Genomic DNA, 27,805 nt, shown 5'->3' with positions numbered 1-27,805 from the left:
CGGGTGGAACAGACAGGAGGGCTGGCCAATGGGAAGGGCCGTAGGGGGTGAGGGGGGGACGGGAGGAGGAGGAGGAGGAGGAGCGGTTCCGGGTCGGTTGCCGTGGGGATGAGCTCGCAGCGGGGCAACGCGGTGCGCAGGCGGCCGCAGCGCCACCAGAACACCTGGGCCTTCAGCAACCGCCGGCACGACGCCAGCAGCCGCCGCAAGGTCGGGCAGCGCGGGGGGGGCGGGCACACAACCGGGCCGGGCCCGCAACCGGGCCGGGCCGCGCCGCCGGGCTCCCTGAGGAGGCCCCGAGGGAGGCCCCGGGCCCTGAGGAGGCTCCCGGCAGCCCCGCGGCCTGGGCCCGCCCTCGGCTGAGGCGCTCCGAGAGGCGGCTCCGAGGCCTCGTTGCCTTCGCGTCGCTTTCGTTGCTTCCTGACGCGTCCCCTTACATCGCTTCGGTGGGTTTCGCACCGAGAGCATCGTTACGTTGTAGTTTTGTTTTTGTAAGTAAGGACTGGGATGCGCTGCCCTCGGAGGCGATTCCAACCGCACGTGGGATGAGTGCTCTGCGGGAGCGCTGTCACTGCTGTGCCCGTGTCTCCTGAGGGAACCTGGCCAGGCGGTCAGGCAGGGGGAGAAACCAGTAAGTCAGAGTAATGGCACCAGAGAGAGACGTGTGTGTTGGTGGCTTTTTTTAGACCTTTTTTTTTTTTTTTTTTTTCTTTTAGGTGATTGTAGAACTGGTTCTGCAAGTTGAACAGGCTGCTTTCCTGGTGCTCCAAGTGGCACCGGTATTATTCATTGTTTGAGTCACTGTACAATCCCTGATAGTATAGATAAGTGTATTTTGCTGTCTGCGACACCCCCCATCCCCAAATATCCTAGAGAGCTGTTCTGTCAGAATCTATGAAGACAAACTGAGTTCTGACATCAGTTTCATAACTCAATCATCTTAATACACAGATTAGTGTTTTTTATTTTATTTTAATTTTTCCCAATATTTGATATCACACAGAAGTCGCTATACAGTACCACGCACTTAAGCAGACACATTACAACACACACACATGCATCGTTTGAACATAGCTTTCCCTTCTGTACACGCCTCTTGGAGACTGCTAAATACAGGAAAGAAGATTCTTGAAGAAAGTGCTTCCTATTACAGTGTGCTGAATAATTTATTTTTCTTTTGGTGTACTTTAATATATAATTCAAAATTCTGGCCTCTACTGGTGAGGGGTCAACAGAAGCCATTGCAGTGATGACTAGGCCTGATTCTGCTGTTTAAGAACTTGGAAGAGTTGGACTAGCAAAGTTTAAGTGGTGATTGGTGTCATAGTATAGATACAGAATGTGCCTAATGATGACACTGAGCGTTGTTTCTCTGTCTCATCACTTCTATGTATTTGTGTAGCCCGGAGTGATCAGGTGTACCACAGGTACACAAGCTATGATGAGGCAAAGGAACAAATAGTGGAAGTTTGATCAGAAGGGCTGGTGTGGGACTGGGACATTCCTCCTTTCTAGCTCTTATTGGCTGAATAAATTTGAATACTTAGGGTTGCTGAAAGAGGGTGGATCACCTGCAAATCACTAATATTTCTGGGGGGCGAGGGGGTCTAGTGTTGGCCCATCCTTGACTATTGTTTTACACTGTCCAACTTAATAGCATCTAGAGAGGCTGGAGAGTGTTGTTTAGCTTAAAAATTTATATCCTTCTACATTTGTACAATGCTTTAGCAATGTTGAGTATCAAGTACAGTCACTTCAGGTTGTACTGTGGGTGGAGTTGAGGAAGTTATTTGCAGTGTTATTGCTGCTCCCCAGTGAAGGAGTTGCTGCAGAGGAAATTGATCTATTAATCTTTCGACTTTTCCTTGCTGGTAGTTATTATCCAGGTTATTTTTGGTTTTGGTTGTTTGGATGTGTTGTTTTTTTTTTTTTTTTTTTTTTTTTTTAATGGTTTTGAGCTTTCTGTCTGACATTGACCTTGGCACCCATTTTCTAATCTTAAAGACTGTAGTTCAGATTATTTGCAGAACATACTGAAAGATCCATTTATGTTTCCTCTCATGATCAGGCTCTACAGCAGCATTACTCTGGGATAGCCCAGTTGAGATGAAGCAACACACACTGCCTCTCTACTACGTTTCGTTAGATGCCTACAGCAGCACTGGGAAAGCTTGCTAGGATGAACTGAAAGGAAGAGCCAGACAGAGTAAGACACACAGTGTTGTTAATTATTGAAACAGGGAATTTGTTTATGGGTGATTGCTTCATGTAGTATATTCTGGTACAGCTGTTTGTGACACTGAGCTGAGGAATATACATTATGTTGTATGAATATACATTTTATATAAAGTATATTGCATAAGTCAATATGGAAACTGGAAATGAAGGTAGTTCTAGAGATGAAAGCAAATAGCATTCAACAGGAGCATTTAGAAGTCCATTGTAATAAGACGGTAAACCACAAAGTGATTCATATTTACACCCAAATGACTGATCTGTTTCTCCATTTCTTCCTCTCATTAAATAAACCCCAGATGATAATCCAGATTTTCCTAAATTTCAGACGTTATTAACTCTGAACCTCAGCTTTACCATAATGCTGATGTCAGCTACTTCTTCAGCTAGCTACGCTGATAAATAATCTGTTTTAATGGAGACACTGGTCAAGACTGTGGGAAGGCACAGGGAAGAGAGCAGGCTTAAATGCTGAGTCAGTGAATGTGACTTAAAGCTCAGAAGGGAAGATATAGGTAAACTGGTAGCCAATTGGAATTGGCAGGTAACTGTACTGGAGTTTGGATAGTTTGAGTTCTTAACACAAGGGCATCTTGAAGTCTAAAGTCTGCTCTCTAGCCACCCCTCCTATACTGAGTTTGAGAGTGAATTCACGCCTAGCTTTAGCCTTTCAAGTAGGCAGATGAAGGGCAAACAGAACATATATTTTGGACTAAGTCTTTAGTGAAAACATGAGCACGTGTATGCGCAAACATACATACATTAATTTCTTTATGGGGGTTGAATGTCAGTCCTTCCAATTATGCACACTCTTATACATCCTAAGATCTGTAGGAGAATCGAATTGTTGTAAGCTACAACACTGATGTGGGAAAAGCTAAAGGTCCATCTGGAGCTGGGTTTAAAGAAAGGTTTTGGTTTCCTGTGTTCTAAAGGCCACGATGCAATATGTGAGCAAGTGAAGTTCTCTGGAGTATTTGGTTTCAGTCTGAGAAGTGTGTGGTATAGCCCTGAGACACTGACATTTTATATCACAGAGTTTCAGGTTTGTTAGTTAGCGCTGTTTTTTTTAACTGCTTTGTAGTCATACACTAGAGTTTGTATAGAGTTTTGTTTTTTTGAGAAGTGTAGTTATTCAGAAATGCTGCCTTCAGCCTTGTTCATTGAAGTAGTATCATCTGTGCTTCCGACAAGGAAGTTTGTGGGTAGCGTTGACTTTGTGTTCATTTACAGCAGAATAAACCACTCGTGTGCTTGGTGGTAGAAGTCTGCTGTCAATACAGTAAATCAAAATACACATGCACGCACACGTAATTAGTAACTTCCAAACAGACAGCAAGGCTTCTTTGAAACTTCATTATTACATCTTCCTTGTGATTGCTTTAATGCTAGCATAAGCTAGGGATTATTTTGTATGCCAAGTTAGTAGGTGTAGGTGCATGTGTTTACTTTAATACATTCTGAACTGCTTTTGGCAGGTTGTTAAATGATTTAATATTGGGTTACTTAAGCATAGAGAGGATGCTGTTTTATTGATGCAGTTGACCTGACTGTGTGTATATAATATATATGCACATGGAATATTTTGTGACTATATACTTTAAAATGTTTATATAAGTCTGCACTGCATACTTGCCATTTCTTAGGATAATAGATAGCAATACTGTAAACACTGGATGAGTTGCCCTTGTTCCTGGAGGAAGTATGGCAAAGGGAAAAGGAAAGAGGTATCGAATAAAACAGAAATGAGAGTAAAACATGTCGAGAAACTGCTGTATTAGAAAAAGAATCTAGTCTATTAGAGTAGTTTTCACACCAAGAAAAACATTCCAGGCCATAAGCATTACCACGTATTTGTGCATGATAGCTAAATACCTGGGTGAAAACTGGATTAAAGAAAAAAAAAAAAAGATTGAAAAGATTGAACAGAATAATGAAGTTGGCAATCCTTGTTTGGGTCTTTGTGGAGGTTGTGTTATGTTGGTCTTGGTTTTTGTTTGTTTATTTTAAAGGAAAGCAAGCTATTAAATGGGTGAAGGGAAGGATAAATATGTGAAAGATTAAAGTATTTAAAATGCATACTAAGGCAAATATTATTAGGAAAAATAAGCAGCAGAGAAATTTATTTAACTAATAATTGCTCCATTCTGACTGGGAAGTGAGATTGCAGGAAAGTTTCACTTCCTGTTTTTTAGGAGAACTTATTCTTACATGTTTTTCAGTGAATTAAAAAAAATGAAAAAAAGAATCATCCAAATATTTAATTATGGACAACTCTCTTGTTTTTTCAAGCCTGCTTTGTTTTTGAAAGTGAAATACTTTTGTTTTGTCAAAGGAAACGGTGAATTTAGCATAGAAAACCACAGTGAATTATACTTGAGTTTGTTTTTGTGATATTAACATTTTAAAATGGGGTACTGTTTCCGAGCAAGGTAAACTTAGAAGACAAACACAATCATAGAATATCCCAAGTTGGAAGGGACCCACAGGGATCATTGGGTCCAGCTCCTGGCTCCACACAGGACCACCCAAAAAACAGACCCATGTACCTGAGAGCATAGCTCATAGCCTGTGAACACTGCCCTGGGTAACCTGTTCCAGTACCCAACCACCCTCTCAGTGAAGAAAGTTTTCCTAACATCCAGCTGAGGTTAAATCAGGGTAAAACCAAGTAAATCTGCCTTATTGCTTGCTTTTACATCAATCCATCCATCTTTATTAACTTTCTAAATCAGACATATGGTAGAGGAGGATGGTAGAATCGTAGTCTCTCTCATATTTGGATATGCTGAGCCACCCATACCTGAAGTGCCAACTCTGAGCTAAAAAATGTATGAAATTGCTAAAAGGGGGGGAGGGAAGGAAGAGACTGTACTGTATGGGTTCCTATTAGGAGGAACTTAAAATTTAAAAGCTGTTGTCTTCATTCCAGTTGTTCCTTTCTGAGCAGATACCATGTTGTTTCCTCAAGGTCCTTTGTAAGATCTGTGGTCTTACAGGTGACTGTGAAGTCCAGGTATCTTTATGCCTGAATGAGGACTTAAATTATACATAAATATGATCTTTGTAGCTACACTCTATTTTGTTGTCCTGTTCTTTTACTAGTAATACCATAGCATTTATGGCATGCTTCTATTACAAATGAACATGTGAGATTTAATAAGGTATTTTATTAAACATGCTTAATACTGTTTTCTGTCAAAATTCCTTCTTCCTGGAAAATATTTTAAATAACTGGAATTACCTGTGTTGTATACTCAGACATTCTATTTTATGCTCAGAAGAGCTGGCTTTTACTGCTGTGACATTTTTTCTTTCACTCTGTTTTTCCCTGAGTCTGGATTTTAGGTAATATTCTTTGTATTTGTTACTTACTTTAAAACTTATTAAAAGAATTCTTTTTATCTGCTACCCTTGTTAATTTTGAAGAAGGACTGCTAGCAGTGTGACTGAGAGCTCTAATACAAAGCAGTATGTATTTGCAAAATTAGTGGGGGGTAGGAAGGTTTGGGAACTGCTGTTCCTTTTGCTACTGATCTGAAAAATTAACTGAATTTTGAGTTTCTTTTTTTTTTCTTCGGTCTTATCTTTAGTCTCATTTCTGCTCTTTGATTAAATTTCTTCTTTGAGTCATGCACAAAAGTGGTATGTGAGATGGTGGCACAGCATCAAAAAGCAGGAGCAACCTTGCATACTTCCCGTAACAGTGTCTCTGTAATGGCTGATAAGCACCCCTATCTGTATATGTGGAATTAATTTGGCCTTTTAGCTCTCCTGGCTTGGTGTATTTACCGTTGTGCCGTGACTCAAAAATCTGCCAGTGCACAAGCCACCTTCATTCTCATAGCACTGCCCTCGTTACTTAAATTACATTTTTCTGCATATCCTCTAGGGAGTCTCCAGTTTCATTGCCTCCCTCACTGAAGCTTTTTTTAGTCAAGCTAGCTTGATTTAAAAATGGTATCTACCACCTGAAAATATGATTGTATTTTAGTGACTTAGTGTGATACATAAAACTTAAGACTTGGTACCACTGAATTTCTTTCTCTTCCTGGCTTTTGAGTCTAAACTGATAGCTGACAGAGTTTTGGATAATGTCCGTAATCCTTGGCTTTGCACTGAATAGTGAAAGTGTGACTGATTAAACCAGAACAGTTGAAACATGGCAGAGTAGAAACAACTTAACTGCACAGACCAGCTCTGATAGAGATTGATTGACTTTATGTAGATAATATGCTTGTCACTGTGAAACTGAATTACTTCACTTTCTTTTAGAGCCTCTTGTGTGTTACTGATGTTTTATTAAAGCCCTTTTTCAGTGGTGAAACAAGGTGTTAAGGACTATAGAGCGAGAACTAGTCTTTGGGATGAGGACATCAGTTAAGACTTGGGACTTTGTTCTTCAAAGTAAAGGTGAAGATCCAGTCACATAACCTCTGTGCACGTGACTGGTCTCTTGGCCTTGCTGTAAGGTGCTATGTTCAAGCAAAGACCTGTTCTATGAGTAATAGGAATTACTCATAATCACTTTCAGAATTTGGCATGACCTGAATTTTACCTTTATAAAAAATATAGTTAAAAATCAGTGACTGTGAGACTGTTGTATATTCAGGAGCCACACAACAAGTGTCTCTGGGGAAAAAGCAGCTCTGGTAATAACGTGTCTACCTATTTTCCTGTTCCATAACAAATGTTCAGTCGAATTTGTGGTAGGCTGACAGTTTTACAAACTGAATTTCCTTCAAATGAGAGGTGAAAGTAATTCTAATCTTACTCTTCTGCATTGTTTATGCCACAATCAGTTGGGAGCGTTGCCTCTGGAATTCCAAGTGTGTTACACATCACGGAGCCAGTACCTGCATCATGCAGTACCAGGGCTCCCGTCCCCAGCCCCAATGGCATGATGGATTATTGGAAACTACGTGGGTATCAGCAAGGAATCTAACTCCCCTTTGAAAGACAAACAGCTGTCTTCAGCGTGAGTGACTGTAGTCTTTTGAAGTTTTTTGGGCTCTGCCTTAAAAATACTAAAAATAGTTGATCACAGTAAAGCACGCTTGTGAATACAAATTACAGTGTGTGTGTCTTTCTCCCCTCCTGCATTACTAATTAATGCAAATTAGGAGAGTTGGAAGGAGAACTGGGAAGTTCAGGCTAATTTGCAGGTTGTTAGAAACTTACTAAGGCTATGCTACTTCAAATCTTAGAGCAGGTGAAGCACTGAAAAGAAGGCTTATCTTCACATTGCCTGAATTTTTAAAGGATGGGCACAGTCAGTGCTGACAGCAGGTTGAACTGCCAGCTTTTTAACAGGTGCCCACTGAGGTCTTAACACTGATTTTCTTCTCTCAGAAAGTTACCATGTTAGCCAAATCGTTGTGTTTCCTGACAAATTTCATTGATAATACATTGCTGAATACAGAGCTTTCTGTATTCAAGCATTTTGCAGAAACTGTGAGTGGTTTTTGTTGTTGTTGTTTTTTTGTTTTTTTGTTTGTTTTGGTTCTTCTGTTTGTTTTAAACATAGTAAGTCAATATTGAATCATTTGGAAAAAATAAAAAATCCTGCCTTTTACCTGAACCAGACAAGGAGTACCACAGCTTCAGGTAACTACAACATGGGAAAACTCATACTTTGTTTTTAAGTTGAAGTTTAGTGAAAATGGAAACATTGGAAAGCAAGTCCCGTAGCAGTGTCTCGCTCATAAGTAGTATTTCCTTCGCCACATACCCTTTGAGGAATGGAGTAAGATACCGTGTGTTTAAAACTAGGCTTATTCTTTGATTTAATGTATTGAAGACTTCTGTGGATTAGTGAGAAGCTCTTGTCAGTCGTGAAAACAGGAAATTACTTCGGAAACTATTGTATGCATAGATGAACTTACAAACTTATTTCTAAAAGGATAATGTAAAATCTGATCCCAGCCAATGTAGGATCTACATTGTCCATCCCAATGGACTTTGGGGTATTTTAAGCAATAAATATGTTTTAGACCATTGTTACCATCTCACAATTTTTTTGTACAGATGTCATTTTTAAGCTCTCTTAAAATAGGCATTATATATATATCTGTATTTATGGAGAAATTACTGTTTTTATAGTTCTAAATGTGCACACAACCATAGAATAATTGTAATTACTGCTGGCACTTTTGGTTAGAGAAGAAATAAGTGTGGTTTTCTACTGTTTCCAATCTCAAAATAATTTTTCTTGTGCAAATCATACTGGCCAGCTCACGGTTTGTATTGTCCAGCAAACTATTGAGCACTATCTTGGAAATATACTGTAGCTTAAGTGACTGTTTTGAGGATTTTTATCTTAGATACTTGAGAGCAAAAATGTATTACTTTATAAGGGAATCTTGTGACAAAAGAAACATGGGAGTGGTTTGACAGTAAGTAATATGTCAATTCTATTTTATTCTGCTCTGGAAAAAAAATATCTTAGGCTACTCTCTTCAAATGTGTAGTATAACAGTAGCTTGAGCAATAATAAACTAAATGTTAAGTCTTTTGAACTGTCTTCTTTAAATAAAGAAATAAAGAAAGCATATTTCAGGGCTCAGGTTTACTCAATCTTGTTTAGTAGTACCTCTGTAGATGGAATAACAACAAGAAAATGATAATATATTGTAAACAATATAAGAACATATATAATGCTATTAACTATATTAATATTATTATAGTAATAACAGGCTGCCCTAAAGTAGAAGATGACCTCACCACTCTGTCTGCTGAAGAAAATTACTAGTAGTAAATTATTAAATGCTTATATTAATATCAAATAATTTTCTAAATATATTATGAATCACACAGTGGGTGGAAATGTTTTCTGAGCAAAATTATACTAATAAAAGTAGAAAACCTTCTCTTATTTTATCTTTTTTTTTTTTTTTTTTTAGAAAATAAATGCTAAGCTTCATGATGGAGTATGTCAGCATTGTAAAGATATTTTGGAGTGGCGGGTAAAATTTAACAAGTACAAACTGCTATCAAAACCTAAAAAATGGTGAGTTAAGATTTTTTATGTTAACCATTGATAGTATAATTTGTGAATTTTTTGGAAATTAGTCTGGTTTTGGAAACCTGTAGGTGGTAACTGCTGTTATGTTACATTCTTCAGTCTGGAGTCTGCAACAGTAATAAAAATGCGGTGTTAATTTTCAATTTCATTAATCTTTTTATCTTAAACTTTAGAAAAGAAAATGCAGTCAAAGAATAACTGCTTCCCTCCTCTCTGTTAGAGTATTTGAATAATCTAAGTGGTTACTTTGGACCTGTAAATATCCAAAAATGTATCAGTATGTCCTCCCAATGGAAGAGTCAAACCAGAACCAGTTATAACTTGATTTTCTAAGGCCTTGTAGCAATTCAGTAAGTATTGGAGGAATCTGTACACCTCTGTCTTTTTTTTTTTTTTTTTTTTCTGTTCACAGAGACCATCTGGCAGAGAAATCATGAGAGAAGAAAGCTTTATTAATTTTTGACATATTAAACAAAACTGATTGGCAATTCTGCTCTCAGTGTTACAAAACATAACATTCATACAAAATGTTTTCAGTATTTGTATTTCTTTACCTCTTAGTGTGTTCTCTTCATATATGAAACTATAATCCTACATATGAAATGCTTAGCATTGCATGCAAACAGAACTGTATTGAGTGGTTTTGGATAAGAACATAACAAAGGTGTTAAATACCTTAAAATAGTTTATAGTTTTGTGATAAGCTAATCTTCTGAGATGGGTACTCTGCTTCCTTATACCTGCTCATCTACAGATGTCCTTATGTCAGTGACTCCAGACACAGCCAATATCTCAACAATGAGACATGGAACTCAAGGAAACTGCATCTGGGATGCAGTGCACAACATAACCAGATTTGTCACACTTGTTCCTTCTGCATGTGTGTGGTATTGTGTTACATACTTTCGAAATACATGCTCCTGAACCACTTGAAAATGTTCTGTAAGCACATGTGCAGTTCCTTGAATGAATATATACTTCATTTTGGTTTTCATGAGATTGAAAAGGAAGGAAGGAATGTCTGTTCATACTATATCTATCACTTGTGAGATGTTTTACTTTCTAATATGAAAATATATGCAATAAATATTTCAGTTTTAGTAAACGATTTCACCCTTTTATGTTAACAAAAAAATTCTGATTAGGCAGCAGTCTCTCTAGTTCTCAAAGTAAGCATACTGGGTTGTATGCACTATTGACGAGGTTGGGAATTTTTGTAACTCTTTCTCAAATAACTACATAGACTGCGTTAAAAAGTAATGAGCTGGAGCTGGTTATTTTACCTCTTCTCTACTCAGCCCCAAAGGAAAAAAAAGCAGGCAAAAACATATGTAAATCAGGGAAGCATGGGAAATAAAATAAAAAAGGTGGCATGGTGGTACAGTTGCTTCTGACAAAATATGTGATGTTTTCCATCATATTTTTGAACAAGTAAGCTAGATTTCATATCTTTCTAACTCTACAGACTGTGATTTCTATCCTTGCCTACAGCAGTTGGATACCATGCTTTCTGAGTGGGCCAGTGTTCTGAAAGAATTTCAACGGGTGAAACATCTAGATAAAGTAAAACAGTACAAGCATAAGAAATTCATTATTTCACAATGAGAAACTGAATTCTGTACACCACAGAGGATGGAAACAGAGGACTTTCGTGCACCTTAATTTTATTTTTGTGCACCTTAATATTTTAACTCTTTAAAATTAAGATTTTTATTACATCTACAACTTAGTCCAGGTAATTAAGTAGCACAGATTAATTTTTGTTTTGTTTTATAAAAAAAAAAAAAAAGTCTGTCCGGCTTGAATTGATAATGTCCCTGTTTGGTGAGACATGGCTGAGAAGAACTGTAGATATTAACAGTATTGCAGCTGAACATAGAAGAAGTTTAAAAATATAATAATAATAAAACAACTAAGTAGGTATTTTCAGTGACGTCTGACTGCAGGTTTTTTCCTTGGAGGAGAGGGAAGACTAGGCAGTTCAGACTCTGCTTTTGTCAAGTGTATCCTACAACAATTCTTGTGAATTTATAGTTTCTTAAGGAATTGTGTATTGTAATAATGAAAGTTCAGCAAAGCCTTGATGCAAACAGTAAGAAAAACTTGATGCTGCTTAGGAATGGGATTTGAGAAATGAAGTAAAAATTCTGTCTCACTAGATGCTAGCTAGTGCATCTTTCCTTACAAGGTGTGCAAAAACACTTGATGTTTGCCTTTGGCCTGCTTTAGCCATGTCTGCAAATAAACTGTTCAGAACTGTGTGCTAGAGCTTTCCTGACAGCCTTTGAGTGCCTGAGGAACCAAGAAATGGTGACTTTTAGGACAGCTGCATAACAAGGGTTCTGTTCACTAAAAATGCAAGGCTTAAGAAATGTTAGATGTTTGTTAAGCCATAGTGTTTCAGAAGTTAAGTTACAGAGTTTAACCATATCTTAAAAAAGAGTAGCTAAAAACATCCACAGAATTATGAATGTTTTGTTCAGAATAGAGTTCCATGCAGACTAGTGTTTGTAGAAAGCAAAGTGCAGCACAGACTTTGTTTATATTCTGAGAAGTTCAAGAGGAAGATGTATTGTTTGGATTGAAATGTTTTAATTGTAAAAGTCCACTCACCTTTTTACACTATATTCTTATTTTTATTTTTATTTTTTTATCAGTAAGCCAGGTGAATTAATTTATGCAGCTTTAAAAGCAAAACAACCTACTGAACTGAATGGAAATATTTATTTTGTCACTTTAAATATAAAAATTCTTACTTTCATGTTTTTTCTTCTAGTTTTAGCAAAACTTTCTGAAAAAGTTAAAGGAGAGGAAAAAAGGCAATGATCTTGATAATGATGCTTGTTGAAAAAACAGATGTTTCATATGAAACTGGCCTTTAACAGTGCTTCTTTTGAAGGTTGTGTCTTTGAACACAGAATGTTTAATAAGTGTACACAAATATTTTTTTAATCATGTTTTCTTTCTCTTCACAGTGTGAAGTGCCTCCAGAAGGCTGTAAAAGATCCTTACCATATTATTTGTCGACCATGTGCTTGTAAGCTGGAAATTTGTGCCAAATGTGGAAAGGAAGAAGAGATTGTAATTCCGTAAGTAGCTCATAGATTATACAGTTTCTGCACTGCACTTCATTCTTCCTCTTTATTAAAAGCTTGTTTGGAAACTGCCAAGAAGCTGTTGTACTTTATGCCATATTCTGAATAATCATGACAGGAATCAGTAGGAGTCATCAGCTTCATTTTCTTTTGCTGAAACCAGGATGGAATGCTTATTGATGTTAGTAGGGCTGGGCCAAATAATTCTTACTTGGATAAGACACTTGATTTTAATACCAAAGGATAAATGGCATCTCTTCTTTAGGAACAAAGTACTTCAAAATGGATTTAAGTATAGAGCACCATAAAATATGTGTGAGACAATTTACTGTTTGCATTTTGTGTGTCATTTGATGTTTCAGTTACCAGTGAACAAAAATAAACTAAAGAAGGACAGATACTGAGTACAGTTACTGCAATGTGTTTAGCGGGCTTCTTTATTATTATTATTCTTTTACTAGCACAGTCTCTTTTCTGAACATTCTATATTAATTTGCTAGCATGTGACAACTGGCCAGCAGTTGATTATTTAGTCAGACAATTTACGTATGAATACATATCTCTATATATTCTTTTTTATTCATAGACTCTTTTCCTTTACTGTCTTTTCTATTCAACATGAAAGTAATTTGTGGTTATTTTCCCTCCACCTCCCTTCTTCTCCATCCCCTTCCATCCCAGGTAGAATACTCAGTGCTCTACCCTCTTCTTGTTTAAGAGAGAAATTCCAAGAGTAGCTGGTGATAACTTATTCTTGATTTCTGCAGGATTGATAAAGGACAAGACAGATCTGAGAGTAAGAATACTGAAAATGGCCAAGAGAGTGGATCAGAGGATGAACCTGATTTTGACACAAACTTCAGTAGTACAGACAATGAAGAAGATGCTGATGTGCTTGAAGAAAGATTAAAAAATATGAATTTTAAAAGGACAGAGGTCTAAAAAGTTGAGTTTCTGTAAGATACAGTATGCAATCAAATGTGATAGACTGTGTTTGCCTTAAACTTCTGCTCTGACAACTTGACCTGACATGTAAGGTCTTCACATATAAATGCTGGTACAGTGTATTTTGACAGTTGCTGGGGGAGTTGTACAAATAAATATTTTCTTGTATTAAAGACAGAATTTCTTGTGAAATGACTCAGAATGTGAATATTTTAAGTACAGTTATTTTTTCTTATATGTAACAACTTCCTCTCGTGAACAAACCCTCGGTATGATTGTTCTAAATTCAGTATTAAATGCCTGGTGCATTGCCATTTAGAAGGCTACATGGATGTTTGTAGTACGAATAAAGAGCACTGTCATAAAAAGGAAAAGCTAAGCAATTTTAATATATTTCTAAGGGAAGAACTTTAATTTTTGGTCAATAAGTTTCCAGACAGGGTCATTACCCTAGAACATACCAAGTGGCCGTTACTTTTACACCTGCTATTTCTTTTCTGTGGAAAGAAAAGAGTGCCTAAATGCCATCACTAGGTGTGCATTACATATTTGTGATCTTATTACCAATGTTTGGAAACGAAAAAAGCTCAAGACTTTTTGGAGTTTCTCATACAAGTTTCACACTTTCTCTTCTTTGGAATGTAGGTCTAAGTAGTTTGCTCCGATACAAAAACACTCGGGTGTCATGTAGTGATTCTGGTATAGAACTACATTTACCTCTTTACTACAGGTGTTTTAACATTATGCAGCAAGGTATTGTATTACAGTCTTCCCGGTTTTCAGTTCTTTCTAGGGGTTATTTCAATGTAGACTAAGCTCTAAGGACTTAACTGAAATTAACTTTTACTGCATTCAGGGTGATTTAATTTCTTCTTTATTATCTGCTTCATCTATAAATAAAGCAGAAGAAATACTTCCTGGTGATTACATGGTCTGACCTATGAACAGATGACGATATACTATGGAGTTTTTACTGACCACGTAACAGCTATCCAGCTTATTTGGTGTTCTGTCTGCTTTGCAGGCATAACAAAAATTTGATTCCCAAACTGGCCTCTTCAAATGAGTTGTGAGGGACTTGGACTCTAGAGTGAGTTTTTGTTGGTGGTGGTTTTCCTCCCCATCAAATGAGGGAAATCCTTAAATCTGTTTCTTTTGGGTGGAGATAGCCACCCCGTGGCTGCTGTACTTACCCTTAACTGAGAAGAAAATCTACTTACCAAGACTTACAAAGATGTGGAGAGCTAAGACATACAACAGTCAGTATCCTAGAGTCTGTTCGGGTTGAAATGACAGTATTTAGTATTGGCATTGGTACACAACAGCAAAATTCTTGTAATTGGTTGTGAAGCATAGAGCTCGTACTGTTTATTAATAACTGCTTATATGCTCGTTGCTACAGATAAGATCTTAAGCATAAGCCTTTTCTTATCTTGCAATTAGGTTTGTCTTTCGTGTTTATATTCTTCAATGACACATTAAAACATCCCATTTACCTTTTCTATACTGTTTGTAAGTTTGTATATTGATATCTAAAGTATACTTTTCAAATTATCTCTAAGGTCTAGTAATCTTCATGTGTGTTTTTTTTCTTGTTCTGCTTTTTTTTTTTTTTTAATTGCTGTTCCTTTTCTGTGCTGTCCTTCTGCTTTTGTAGAATTTGATTATCTAAGATTAATTTTTCTGTTCCATGTGCATTTTTTGCATAGGTAGATTTTTGCAAAGTATTTTGTGATAACCATGAACAGTAAACTATTGAAAAACATGGTCTTTTCAATTCCTGTGATGCATCATGACTTTTATGGCTCCTTACTGAGACAAAGTCTAAAGTTTACTAAGTATTTCAGTGGTATTCTATGCCTGTCCTTCTGGAGTTGTTTATTACATAGTTGTCTGCAGTCTTAAAGGACTAGGGCTTATAACTGAAATTGCCCATCTCCTTCGTTCCTCACTCACTCTATAAATATCCTGTTATATGTTGTATAAGCTAAACAAATAGCTTAGTGATCAAACACAGATTCTTTCACTCAATTTAAGCTGATTAATCACCTTAACATTTTTATAAAGGTGATGGCTTGGCCTGGAAGAGTCAGGTAGCAAAGGAAGTAGTAAGGTATGCTTAGAAGAGACTGGAAACTGGCCTTGAGGTCACATTACATTGACAGATACATCCTCTCACCAGGACAGCAATGACGTCTGACTTTATGTGACACTGTCTGTTGTCCTGCCAGCTGACGTTGGTAAAGTTAGAGTAAACATGGAATATCCCAAACACGCTGCAAATGACTGCTGGTGGTGGGTTGTAGTTAATAAGTAATCCGGAGGCAGTTTCAGAGGGACTAGTTGAAGCCACGGGTTTCATAAAAAGTGAACGTGGCTTTTGAAAGTGATATACGTAGAGGAAACGTTCTTCCTTCCACATGGAAAAAAATGGTAATGGTCTAGCCCTTTGTCCAAACGTGAAAGGAAATCCTGAAATGATAGGAAAACGTGTTGTGTAGCTGGCAATAGCTGTATGGGAAAGTAAGGGGAAGGGCTGCCTTGTCAAAGTGGTGACCTGACCTGCCAGTGCTGGGGAAGAGTAATGCACCCAGATGAACAACAAAACCCACGGAAGTTAGAACACATCTGAAATTAACATCTTTGCGTGACGTAAATAATCCCCTGCTCAGAGTTGACTGGGGCAGTTGATACTACAGATGTTGAAACCGAGATGTTGTGACTGAGCACAGCTACGGTGGTGGCTGTCTCTGAAGACAGGCCTTGATTTTGGCAAGAGTTCTGTCTTTGGTTTCACCTGTGCTTAAAACATGCGCTGCTAGAAATGATTGCTGCAACTAAAACCACATACAATAGTGGTTGTGAGCTCACAGAACTCCAAACTAGAGTTTGTGTGCATTTGCTATGACAGGAATAAAGAAGTGTCTTTTACTGAAGACACGTCTAGCAGGGGAATAAAAGGAAGAATCTTAGCTTTTTTTTTTTTTTGTTAGAACATCTTTGGAATATCACTGATTATTTTTATAAGACTTAAGTAACAGTTCTGAATTTCATTTTTTTACTTTTATTTTTTTGGTGAAACAACTAACTGAACAGGATTTTCTAGGGGCAGAACCTCCTTTAAGTACTGACCTTTGATAAAATATTTTAATGAGAAAATCAAAGGAAAGATCAAAAGTCACAAGAGATTTCTGAAACAATCTTTGGGGTAGATACACAACAGAAATAATATTTAGATTAAAAAAAATAGATTTTATATTTTGAAAGATTTCTACCTCTTCTTTTACAAAAAAAAAAAAAAAAAGTAATCTTTGAAAGATGGGAAATAACATCACCATTGGTGCAGTATACTGAGATGTAGTTTAAGTGATCTGATGACTGGGGGATCTCAGGATTTTAACTGAACCTTGTGGGTGCTTACCTAATGCATTACTGAAGAAGAGAACGATGAATGTTAATAATTAGTAATCTGACAAATAAAGGAAATGCAGTGATGCTGCTGACACAGTTGGATTCCTGTTAACTGATTGTGCTTATGAGTGTTATCAATTCTCATTTAGTGTGACTTAACGCTGACAGTAATTAATTAGATAATGGACTGTCAGCCTGTCTAAGTAATGCATGCAAGATGATTCTCACTTCACAAGAGGAAATGCTTATCGTAGGCTTGAGCTGTCAGAACTTGTCATTGTTGACTTCATCAGGTTTTGGGAAAACAAAATTTCCATATATAAGGATTTCTTAGGACAATCTGAATTCATTGCAGCATAAGAGTCCAGTATGGACACAGTGCTGCTTCCTATCACAATTCCCTAACAATCTTCCTTGTCAAAGTTTGCAGGTATCTCAGATACATACTATATTCAAATCTTTTAAAGTATAAAGTGATGCAAAAATCATTGCCAATGATTTACTTTTAGCTGTGCGTGGGGCTGGGCTGTTCCTTTCTCGTCTTGGCTGCTGACTAATCTGTATTCCTCTGGAGTATATAATACCAGCCTCTGTAGGCTTATAGGACTACTGGTTAATTAAGAAAAGGATGGGTAGTTTTCTCCCTATAATGGGCATGTACTTGTATGCCGAGATGCAAATCATAGCATTAGCAAGGAAAATAGAGGAAAAAAGTAGCAGGTAGTCAAATATGAGCCACCTAGCAACCCTCTAGCCTTTCAATTATATGTCTTCTTTGTTCAGGAGTTCTCACAAATAAATGGACTCTGGTAGAAAATGCAAAGCTACCTCTGCTTACAGGAAGCATCTGGCTGACTTACACAGCTAATGAGGAGGTATTTGTAAGTAGCATGAGGAGACATTCTTAATAATGAGACGTTTAGGGAGCTGGTCATGCACACTGTCAGCATCTGTTTCACTTCATTCCTCTGCCTGCCTTTTATTTGAAAGCTATTAAGAGCAAAAAGCTATGTATGAAAAAGAAAGTACATGTTCTGCATACAGAACTGCTGTATATGTTCTGCTCTCATCAGATAGAGCGAGTATGGACGTATGGGTCTTGCCCTCAAAACAGTTGAAAACACTGCAGTATTTGAAGTGAGGTTGATCTGTCCAGGGACTGATAATGTGTTCGCAGACAAACCACCTGTAGTAGGCTAGAAATGAAATACTATGAAAAACCATATTTCAGGTTCCATATTTTGTTGCTGGAACTTCTAAAACAGTTAGGATGATAGGTGTTTGTTTGTTTGTTCGCTTTTTTTTTTTTATATATATATTTTTGTTTGTTTGTTTGTTTGTTCCTACAGAAGTCAGTGAGAAAACTACTGTTCGTAAGTTGAACTCAAAATTCAGTTATTGATAAAAAGCTTGTATTTTAAGACTTGAAAAGAGGGACTGAAGACCATATCCAGCACATTAGAATTTGACCTGAATTTCAGATACATAGCATCTGTACTTTCATTTACCTTTGGCATGGATCTAGAAACCCAAGTTAGAAGGGTCTTGTATAGTCACATAACTAAAAGTGCTTTAAAAGAAGTACCAAATTGTTTTATTATTTATTTATATATTTTTACAACTGCAACACAGGCCATGTTTTTGTACAAAAGCATATTAACCTATATGGGTTATGTATGCTGTGAATAGTAGCACTCACTTTAAGCCTCTCTTTTTAGGACAGATTGCATTTCTGAGACTCCAGTTCATCACACCTATGTTTCTATCCTTTGGCTTGCTCTTTCCTAAATACTATGTGAACAAGTGTGGCATAATGTATGAAAAGAGTCCATGAAGAGTAGATACAGTTTACATGTTAATGTACATAGCAATAGTGAAACTTCTAGCATTTATTAAAGCAATAACTGCAAGCTACAAGATAGTTTGAATTGCTTTTTCTCATAAATCTTATGAGTCTCCTGACTATTTTTCCTTTATCCCACAGTCTGGTTCTGCACTGTGGAAGTTGCTAGGTTGAGTGACATCTGATACAGCCTTTGACTGAGAATAACAATGCATTTACTCCAGATTACTCACAGTAACAGCAACAGAGTTGATGCTAGAACCATAAAGCAAACTGCTTCCTTCAAAATACTGATACTTGTGAGATGTATGTGAAGTGAAATGAAGTCACAGGTCTTGCAAAGGAAATAAAAGGACTTACAATGCTCTGTGTGATAGTAGAGAAATGCAGAATAACCCTAAACCTTTCATTTCCCAGGAAAAATAAACCCCATAAAAGAAGACAAAATCTGTTCTTTCACCAACAGCAGACTTACTCTTACTTACATGACAAATTTTTTTTAAGTCTTTCTCTGGGAATAACAAATATCTCATGCTCAAAGGTTAATAACTCTTCAGCAGTGGCTCAGTCTTCCTTACAATCTAGTGATGAATCCTCCCAGAATGGAACAAGCTTGTACATGCATTATTTGGAGAAACGACACAATATATCCTTTATGTTATAAAACTGTAACCCTATGCCCTGAAAAGACCAAACCAATGAGGAATTTGGCATAAATATCTAGAATTATCAAGACCTCATACCATAATGCCAAAATGTTCCTCCTTTGGGAAAATGTAACAGGAATGATTAAGTCATCTCAAAGTTATGCAGTGAATAGGAACTTGGAGATACTCTTTTTAATGTGTTTCAGGGAAAAATAAAAATAAAATCTTACACTCTACAGTCTTTATATTAGCTTGGGTTGCATTTGGGTATAATTAGTAGTGACATTATGATCTCTCAACAGCAAGACAATTACGTATTGGATTGCCACATTCAGCTAGCTGATCCATTTGCATACTCATTCCTCGCTTTTCTCTAAGGTCTGTGGAAGCCAAACAACAGTGATGGCTGTCTACGTACGTTACTTCAGAAAATCCCATTAGCAGCAGACTGGCCGTGACTCAAAAAGGGCTGCAGTGCTCACCCAGACTATTTCAGAAATGTGTCCTGTTGGGCATTCTTGTCTCCTGCCACTCCAAGCATGCAGCAGCCCAGACCTCTCTCTTCTATAGAGGTTAGAATTAAAAGTGTGTATTGTTCCCCCTCTGAGTGGGGAAGTTTGGCTTGCCATTAATGAGAATGCAGTGTGTGGATCAAAAGAAAGGATAATGTATATGCCTCTAACCTTTAAATGGAGAAAAGGGTCTCCATCAAAAATCTGAGGATGTCAGGCAGGGTGCCCAAGCCAGGTCTGTCCAAGAGCCATTTAGAGGCCAGAGAGAGAGAGAGAGAGAGAGAGAGGACACTAACTGAAATATGCACAGCATCAAGCTTGTGAGTATGGAAAAAAACAGAGGTTCACACAGCCTGCAACTGCCTCTCTTCAGCTTCAAAGACTCCAGCTGTCATTGTAATGTGCATGGAAATTAATCTAAATAACAAACCTACCTCTTTAGCATAATTAGTCTGACAACAAGTTAGTGTTTATTGCCCCCTAGCATGCTTAATGAGATTTGCAAGCAGGCTACAAGGAATGAAATACCTTGTCGCTCTGAATTCTTTATTTTAGGTGAAAATAAAAGCACATTTGTAATGGACAGAAACTATTCTGTAATGTAGCTGTTCTCCTGGGGTTTAAGTGGAAATTACCTAGCGGTAATAATTCAGATTAAGAATCCAGTTCCTGAAGTTGGAGCTATGAATTTACAGTGACAAAATATAGAATTATCGCTGTAATTTGATGCCTTTTTTTTTTTTTTCATTACTTTCCCCTTTCCTCCTCTCTCCCCTGCCCACATTGAAGCTATCATTAATGTTATTTACACTATTGAGCAAAGTTCTGTTGATCTGTCGTGTTTGCTTCATAAACAATCCCACTAAGCCATGTTATTTTCCAGCTGGGATTGTCTTGTCCCTTCCTAAAGGTAAGTTGTGTGACACAAGAGCTTGATTTACTGATTTTTAATAGACAATATTGTTGGTTAAAAATATCTTTCCTAATGAATTTAGCATCAAGTTACCAGGCCTTTCTCTTGCTTTCACATTTCTTTCTTGAGGAATCATAGAATCACAGAATGGGGCTGAAATCCACCCTCAGGGATGGGGCATCCACAGCTTCTCTGGGCAACCTGCCCCACTGCCCTCATAGTGAAGAACTTCTTCCTTACATCTAATCTAAATCTCTAATCTAAATCTAATCTAAATCTAAATCTAATAAATCTAATAAATCTAAATAAATCTAAATCTAATAAATCTAAATCTAATAAATCTAATAAATCTAAATCTAAATCTAATCTAAATCTAATCTAAATCTACATCTAATCTAAATCTCTAATCTAAATCTATCATTTTTTAGTTTAAAGCCATTACCCCTTGTCCTACCACTCCCTGACAAAGTCCGTCCCCAGCTTTCCTGTAGGCACCCTTGGGAACTAATAAGGTCTCCCTGAAGCTTTCATTCTCCAGGCTGAACAACCCCTACTCTCTCAGCCTGTAGTTTAAGGAGAGGTGCTTCAGCACTCTGAGCAACTTCGTGGCAGAAACTCTCTTACAACACTAGGTGTCACTATAACAAAGTGAAAAAGTCGGCTTGGAAGCTGAATTCACATCATGCGATGATACGAGGTTTTAAAGCCACTGGTGATCTCAGGGCTCCAGGCTGTGTGTCCTGAAAGTGCTTTGTTTTCACATGCTGGAGCTCGCTGACCACATTTTGCCTCACAAGGATACATCTCTCCCTGATCTGTGCAACAGGTTAAGGTTATTCTGCACTTCTAGCGAGTGCTTACAGCTGCTTAGGTGAGGGCTGCTGACACTTAAACTAGGGAATTCTGCTTTTAGTTTTGAATTTGCTTTAAGGGAAAGTTTAAAATGCCATGCCTCCCAGCCTGGCCTCCACACTGGTATCTGCAATATTGCACTTAAGCAAATAAAGAATTTTCAAAAGGCAGGGTTAAAGTCCTTATGTAGTACTCTGGCCTGCTGTCATGTGAATTAAAATAAATAAATAAAGATATCAGTCCACAAACCACCTAAAAATCACACCTAGAAAAAAGGACTAGACATTGTTGTTAACCTCAGATTATGATTTTTTTTCAGTAGTCTTAGAAAACTGGCATAGAGTGGTTGAGAACCTGAAAATGAAGTCTGAAAACATGAGAATGAAAAGTGTTTCTACCAAACAACATTTCACTGGGAGTATGTATTTTCAGCAGCAGCTTTTCAGGATTACTTCCAAGCTGCTAGTAGGTAGGGCCTAAAGCATGTGTGTGTCAGGACAAAAAAAATTAAATATATATATATAGATACAAAAAAAAAAAAAAGTTCCTCTGACAGCCAAGAACAAGACCATATGAAAAAAGTGAGGCTGACTTCCCATGCTAAACTTTACCTAAATAAGTACTTGCCTATTTATCATGGTGGGTCTGCCTTGGCTAACAGCTGAATGCCCACACAGCTTCTTGTTTCATTTCCCCTCCTGTAGGATGGGAAGAAAGTAGAAGGAAGTGGAGAAGACTTGTGGATTGAGATAAGAAAAACTTAACAGGGAAAGCAAAAGCTGCACGTGAAAGCTGAGGAAAATGATGAGTTAATTTGCTTCTTCTCATTGGCAGACAGGTGTTTAGCAAGTCCCTGGAAAGCCAGGCTCCATCAAGCATTCTAGTTGCTTGAGAAGACAAACATCTTCAAACATCCCCCTCTTCCCTCTCATTTCCTTGAGCTTTTGCTCAGCTTTGTGTCATACGGTATGGGATATCCATTTGGTTCATTTGGGTCAGCTGTGTCCCCTCCCACCCCCTTGCCCATCCCCAGCCTATTTCTTGAAGGGTAACAGAATAGGAAAGAAAGCAAGCCTTGTTGCTGTGCAATTACTGTTCAAGACATCACTGTGTTATCAATACTGTGTGGTCACATATCCAAAGCACAGCAATATATGGGCTGCTATGAAGACAATTAATGCCATCCCAGCCAGGCTCAGTATATTTATATGCCATTTCCTTTCTGAATTGTCTCTAAGTTACACCAATCTCAGTTCTGAGTACCAAAAATATAAATATTTATAACATTGTTAACATGTAATTTTTAGGGTATCCACATATATCAAACAGGTGAAATGTTTTTCTTTCAGTATAAGTTAGTTGATATATTCATTAAAAGGTAAAATGCATGATAAGCAAATCCTTTCTTGAAAGAAAGATCTTAAAAACAGCAACAAGAACAACAACAACAAAAAAATCACACATTAGTTAGGTGTTTGAAGGCTCTGGAAAAAATAATTATCCATAAAGTGCTGCATGCTTATGATTTTAATATTTGAAATCAAAGGATGACATTTGAGTTTGCAGAGGAGAGGTGGTTTGTATTTTCTTCATTTCATGGAAATCTGTCTTCTAGAGAAATCTGAACACAACGATGGTCATGAGCAGGACAAGTTAGAACCATAAATCCTTGGGGCTAGAAATCTATGAATCTATGATGAATAGAAACTATTCATCAGCCATTTCTGAAAACTAATCTCTTTTTATATTCCTTTCACAATTAATTTTGTACTCTGATCAGTAATCTCTAAAAGTTAGCCATATGTGTAACAGCATCCACATCCATACTTATGTGTTGTTTTAATTAGTATTAAAGATCTGTATGGTACTTCATAGAGCAGCACAGCATATTTTTTGTTCTGGGAAGTACTGATGTGTTTTCTGAGAATGACATAATCATTCGTTTACCTTTGGGCATGTCCAGACTATGTAAAAATCAACATGAGTTTGCCTACTAAATCTAATGGCCTGTGGAGCTTGCATTTTCAAATTTGTATTGTGCTAGTGATTATTGCTGCAGAAGTCTGAACACTCAGAGTAGATTTTTGTGTAAATCTCTTTCCCACCCAACAAATTGATATAACTGCTACTCACTTCTGAAACAAATTCTCTGAGCCAAATCACAGGAGCTGAAGGGCATGTCTTCTGATTGTGAAAGACCTGGGAGCAGAGTGGAGTTGGGTGTTTCTGCTTTTTTAGACATTTTTTTTTCCTTCTATCAGTTTCTCAGGGTGTGGCAGCCACAAAGATTTCCAAGAGGGAGGATGTCTCTCCTGTTGCTGACTGGACTTCCACCCCACCCCTGCATGCTGTCCAGCGGCCAAAGTCCGTACAATTTCCCATTGTCCTGACAATCTCTACCTCCCCTTTTTGTGTGGTTTTAATACAAGGAGGCTTGACTATTTTCCTGCTGAGAGTATCTCATACACTGAAAGCAATTTAGATTAAATTTAACAGCATCAGTTAAATTTCCTCTTAATTCCCCAATAATTTTTTTTTGTTGTTGTGAACTTAAACCATCTCTATGGTAACTGCAGAACAGTATTTCTATATTTGTAACATCACACTGGGGGTGGGCATCAGTGCTCTTCTCTGTTGAAAGGTGTTTTAAATTGAACCTTTATAGTTATAGTCTAAGATTTGCTTAAAACAAAAGATAGGCTTTTTTTTTGTTTTTTTTTTTGTTTTGTTTTGTTTTTGTTTTCCAGAGGAGATGCAGGAGACAAAAAATAATAATTTTCGTTCACAGTTCCACTCATGAATCACTTGCCTTAACTGTAATTAATGTAGTGACTGGGTTAGCTACACCAGCAATGATTTAGCTGTCAAAAACTCTTCCTTTATATAGTCAAAAGCATAAAAGTATAACAATCAAATGTCTGGTCAAAATCATAACTGATGATGTCATCATGTTTGTGCCATGAATTATGACGCAAGCAAACATTTATAATTAAGGAACAAACTAAAAGCATGAAATGAAAGTTTGTGTGAAACCTAAAACATTCACAATACAGTTTTCTTTTAGTGCTGATATTAATATCAAATATACATTTTAATATATATATTACAATTAAGTAAAATTAACATCTGTTATCACAGAATAAATCTGATGATTATATTCTTTGTGTATATTCTTTGTGCTTTTTAAAATCATTTCTCTCAGGAAGTTCTTCCTGGTTTACATAAAATAACACGTCACAAGAAGATGCCTTTTGCTTTTCAAATAACAAACATTTGTATTTGTCAATTTCTAAATTTTTTAAATAAAAGATAATATATTCCTCTATAGACCTAGACATATTTTAGCCTTGAATCCTGTTGCAACTAGTGCAAAATGTATTGCCTACATATTTCCAATGTAGTCTCACAGGAAATGGTTTATCTGATATAACTGATCAGGCAGGAAATAGTAAAAGAAAACTGTGTTCTCCTTTGTCAATTGTTTCTTTATTAAGTAAGAAAACATATAGCAAGGCGATAATGTTATTTAGTACTATATTTCAGAAGTTTATAACAGCAAGGTATTGAAAAAGCATGCAAATAAACTAATGATGCAATTGCAATATGGAGTTATTGTTACTTGCATTAGTTGGTTCAAACTTTCCGTGAAGAGTTAATTTTTGGACAAGTATTTCTCAGTCAATTAAGCACCTATTAATGAATTGAAGTCAAGGAATTTCTTAAATTCAAGCAGAATAAAGATGGAAGAAAGTTCCTTTCCAAGAATCACCAGCTCTTTTTCATACTAATTAGGAGTGTGTTGATGAATTTGAGCAAGTGACAGAAAATAAATAAATAAATAAATAATAAAAATAAATAAAAATAATAAAAATAAAAATAAAATAAAAATAGTACTTCCTTTGGCTGGTAGATATAAATAAAAATAAATATTGTTTTCATGGACACTCTCTTAATCATAATTTTCAGACCTTAACTTCTCTCCTAGAATATTTTTTCTGACATGGAAGGCAGCTACAAGAAGAAGCTGCCTCAATATCAATGCAGAAGGCCTAGAAAACATCCCATGCAGAATAAGCTACTCACTTTTAAAGCTTAAATAATCCTCTTGGCCTTGTGTAGAAAGTCTGATGGAATCATTTCACCTTATGAAAAAGAAATCTTATAAATCCATTGTCAACTTTAAAAAAAAAAACAAAAAACCAACCAACCAACCAACCAAACAAACAAAAAACAACAAAAAAAACTTAACCTGGTTGTTTCATTTTTTTTTTTTTTGCTTACATTATCAGTTCCTTCCTTTGGCATTTGTTGTTTTCCAGACTTCAGGAGCACTCTGATTAATTTCAATGTTTTTTCACATCTAAAGCAGTTGAATTTATTTGAACAATTTTACCGAGCTGGGGCTAACCCCAAGTATAACATAGTTTCAATAGGGTGGGCCACTTTCAGGAAAAAAAGAAAAAAAAGAAAAAAACAGCAAAACAAATGAAAAAAAAAAAAAAGTATGTTCCCACCCTGTTTCTGGTTTAGAGGTAAGTAACCATGGTGACAGCAAAAGCTTAACTTCGGCACATACCCTGTGATTGTCATCATTCACAGCTTTGCTCCCACCTTAACACCACCTCTAAACAACCACCTTGCTGAAATAATTCCATTACTTTGTAACCTGATGCTGACTGTAAAGCTTGTTATAATTTATCCTTGTTATAATTTATTCTTAAACTGCAGCTATTGTACCATGCAGCAGATTATCTCTAATCTCATATCTACATGGCAATTCTTCTGGTAAACTGAAAAAAGCTGACCAAACAAGTCCAAAGAACATTCTCCACAGGCAAGATAAGATGTTGAAAACACTTAAATGACTGGTGAGTCCATACTCCTTTCCCAGGCTGTGCTGGTGCCTCCACATATGAAGTTCACTGGTATGACCCTTCAGGTTGCCAATTCACTTTTGATGGGAGTCTGGGTTTGTGAGTGCTCAGCATGTGTGTACCTGCTGAGAAATGTTACATGAGAAATGTCTCTGCTGTGCTGGGAGGCCCCACGTGTGAAGGCCAGGAGGAAGGTGATGCCCAGACTATTGCTGGCTGGGGACATGGGGGCAGCAGAAGGAGCCTGCCACTTCTCAGCCCTGCCAGCTCTGTGGATGCACAGTGCAGCCACCACCTTCAACAAGGGACACCAGCATGCTGCATGCGTTTGGAGATGCATATTGGTTCTTCTTGTCCAGTGAGGAATAAAGCCTAACACTGACAATTAATCCCCCCAAAGTTGTTTTTCTGTCCTCCAAATCTTTATAATATCTGTGTTGACACAAACGCTTTTTGCATGGTGGCTTAAGTGTACCATGCATATTCACTCTATGGAAGATCAGATAGATTTCCACTTATTGTCCCCGTTAGTAGGAGTACAAAGAGTGGGTTATTTGATCTACAAATGACCGTTAGAATCTTTAATGCATATCTCTATAAATGGACCTTACAATAAAGGGAGGCCTACCTGTAAAACGTTCTGCTTACAGAAAGTGCACCCAGATGTATCAGATTATGTGGCTCCAGCAAAACCAGAGCAGCAACCATTCACCTGGTTGGCTGGTCTAGCATTATTATGATGGCTGAGGTCAGATTATGGGAAAATAACTTCTTTTTTTTTTTTTTTTTTTTTTTCTCCAGTGGTTTGTATACCTCTTGGAAGAGTTAAAACAAACAAACAAACAAACAAACAAACAAACAAAAACTCTTAAGAACAGGATTAGAATAAAGGTGCCCTAGTGATTTTGTTGTATATTTGTGCACAACACATTTTTTTCAAACAATTTCAGTACAGTGTTTTTTTTTAAAGGACAGAAATTCACCCCAGGCTAAACTTCATTGAACAAAGTCTCAGACAAGCATAAGCTTGCATTTAAATATGCATTGAACTGAAAAAAGGAAATTGAGGCCTCTTGTTGTTGTAAACCAGCTTTCCTTTTAACAGTGAAAGAGTCCATCTCTGTAGGGATGTGACTGCATTAACACCAGCAGCAGAGTGCCACATTGCTAGATTTTGGTGCAAGATGACAAATGAACAAAGGATTCTGATAGCTACAATAGTTTTTCCTGAAGCAGCTATAAACCCCACACAGTGCATGCAGAGTTACAGGGATTATCTGGAGCATTGATAAAATTGTATTTTATTTTTCTAAGTAACAGGAACACAGTATATTATCCTTCCTTCATTACTGGAAATTACGTTTTGTGGCTGTGGAAGAAAGGTCAGTGTGGCTTTGGGAGCCTAAGGCTTTTTGGGGTCCTGTCTGGATAAAGAGGAAGATTCTCCCTGCTTC

The 27,805-nt window shown here is 37.1% G+C and overlaps 1 protein-coding gene across 1 annotated transcript; it reads left to right on the top strand.

The window, feature by feature from the left end:
- Positions 1–51: 51 nt before the first annotated feature.
- CZH9orf85 (chromosome Z C9orf85 homolog) lies at positions 52–14,803 on the top strand. The gene is made up of 4 exons (XM_068667019.1): positions 52–210; positions 9,138–9,244; positions 12,235–12,348; positions 13,122–14,803. The coding sequence occupies exons 1-4, from the start codon at positions 109–111 to the stop codon at positions 13,294–13,296; spliced, it is 498 nt and encodes a 165-aa protein (XP_068523120.1). The 5' UTR covers positions 52–108; the 3' UTR covers positions 13,297–14,803.
- Positions 14,804–27,805: the final 13,002 nt, after the last annotated feature.

The sequence above is a fragment of the Anas acuta genome, chromosome Z, assembly GCF_963932015.1.
Source record: "Anas acuta chromosome Z, bAnaAcu1.1, whole genome shotgun sequence".
NCBI lineage: Eukaryota > Metazoa > Chordata > Aves > Anseriformes > Anatidae > Anas > Anas acuta.
Note: the sequence above shows the minus strand (reverse complement) of the source record. Positions and strands in the feature narration are given on the sequence as shown.

Excerpts from the sequence above, each read along its gene's own strand:
- CZH9orf85 (XM_068667019.1), top strand. The coding sequence starts at position 109 with ATGAGCTCGCAGCGGGGCAACGCGGTGCGCAGGCGGCCGCAGCGCCAC. Across the intron at positions 211-9,137 it reads ACGCCAGCAGCCGCCGCAAG|AAAATAAATGCTAAGCTTCA; the intron begins GTCGGGCAGCGC and ends TTTTTTTTTTAG. Across the intron at positions 12,349-13,121 it reads GAAGAAGAGATTGTAATTCC|GATTGATAAAGGACAAGACA; the intron begins GTAAGTAGCTCA and ends TGATTTCTGCAG.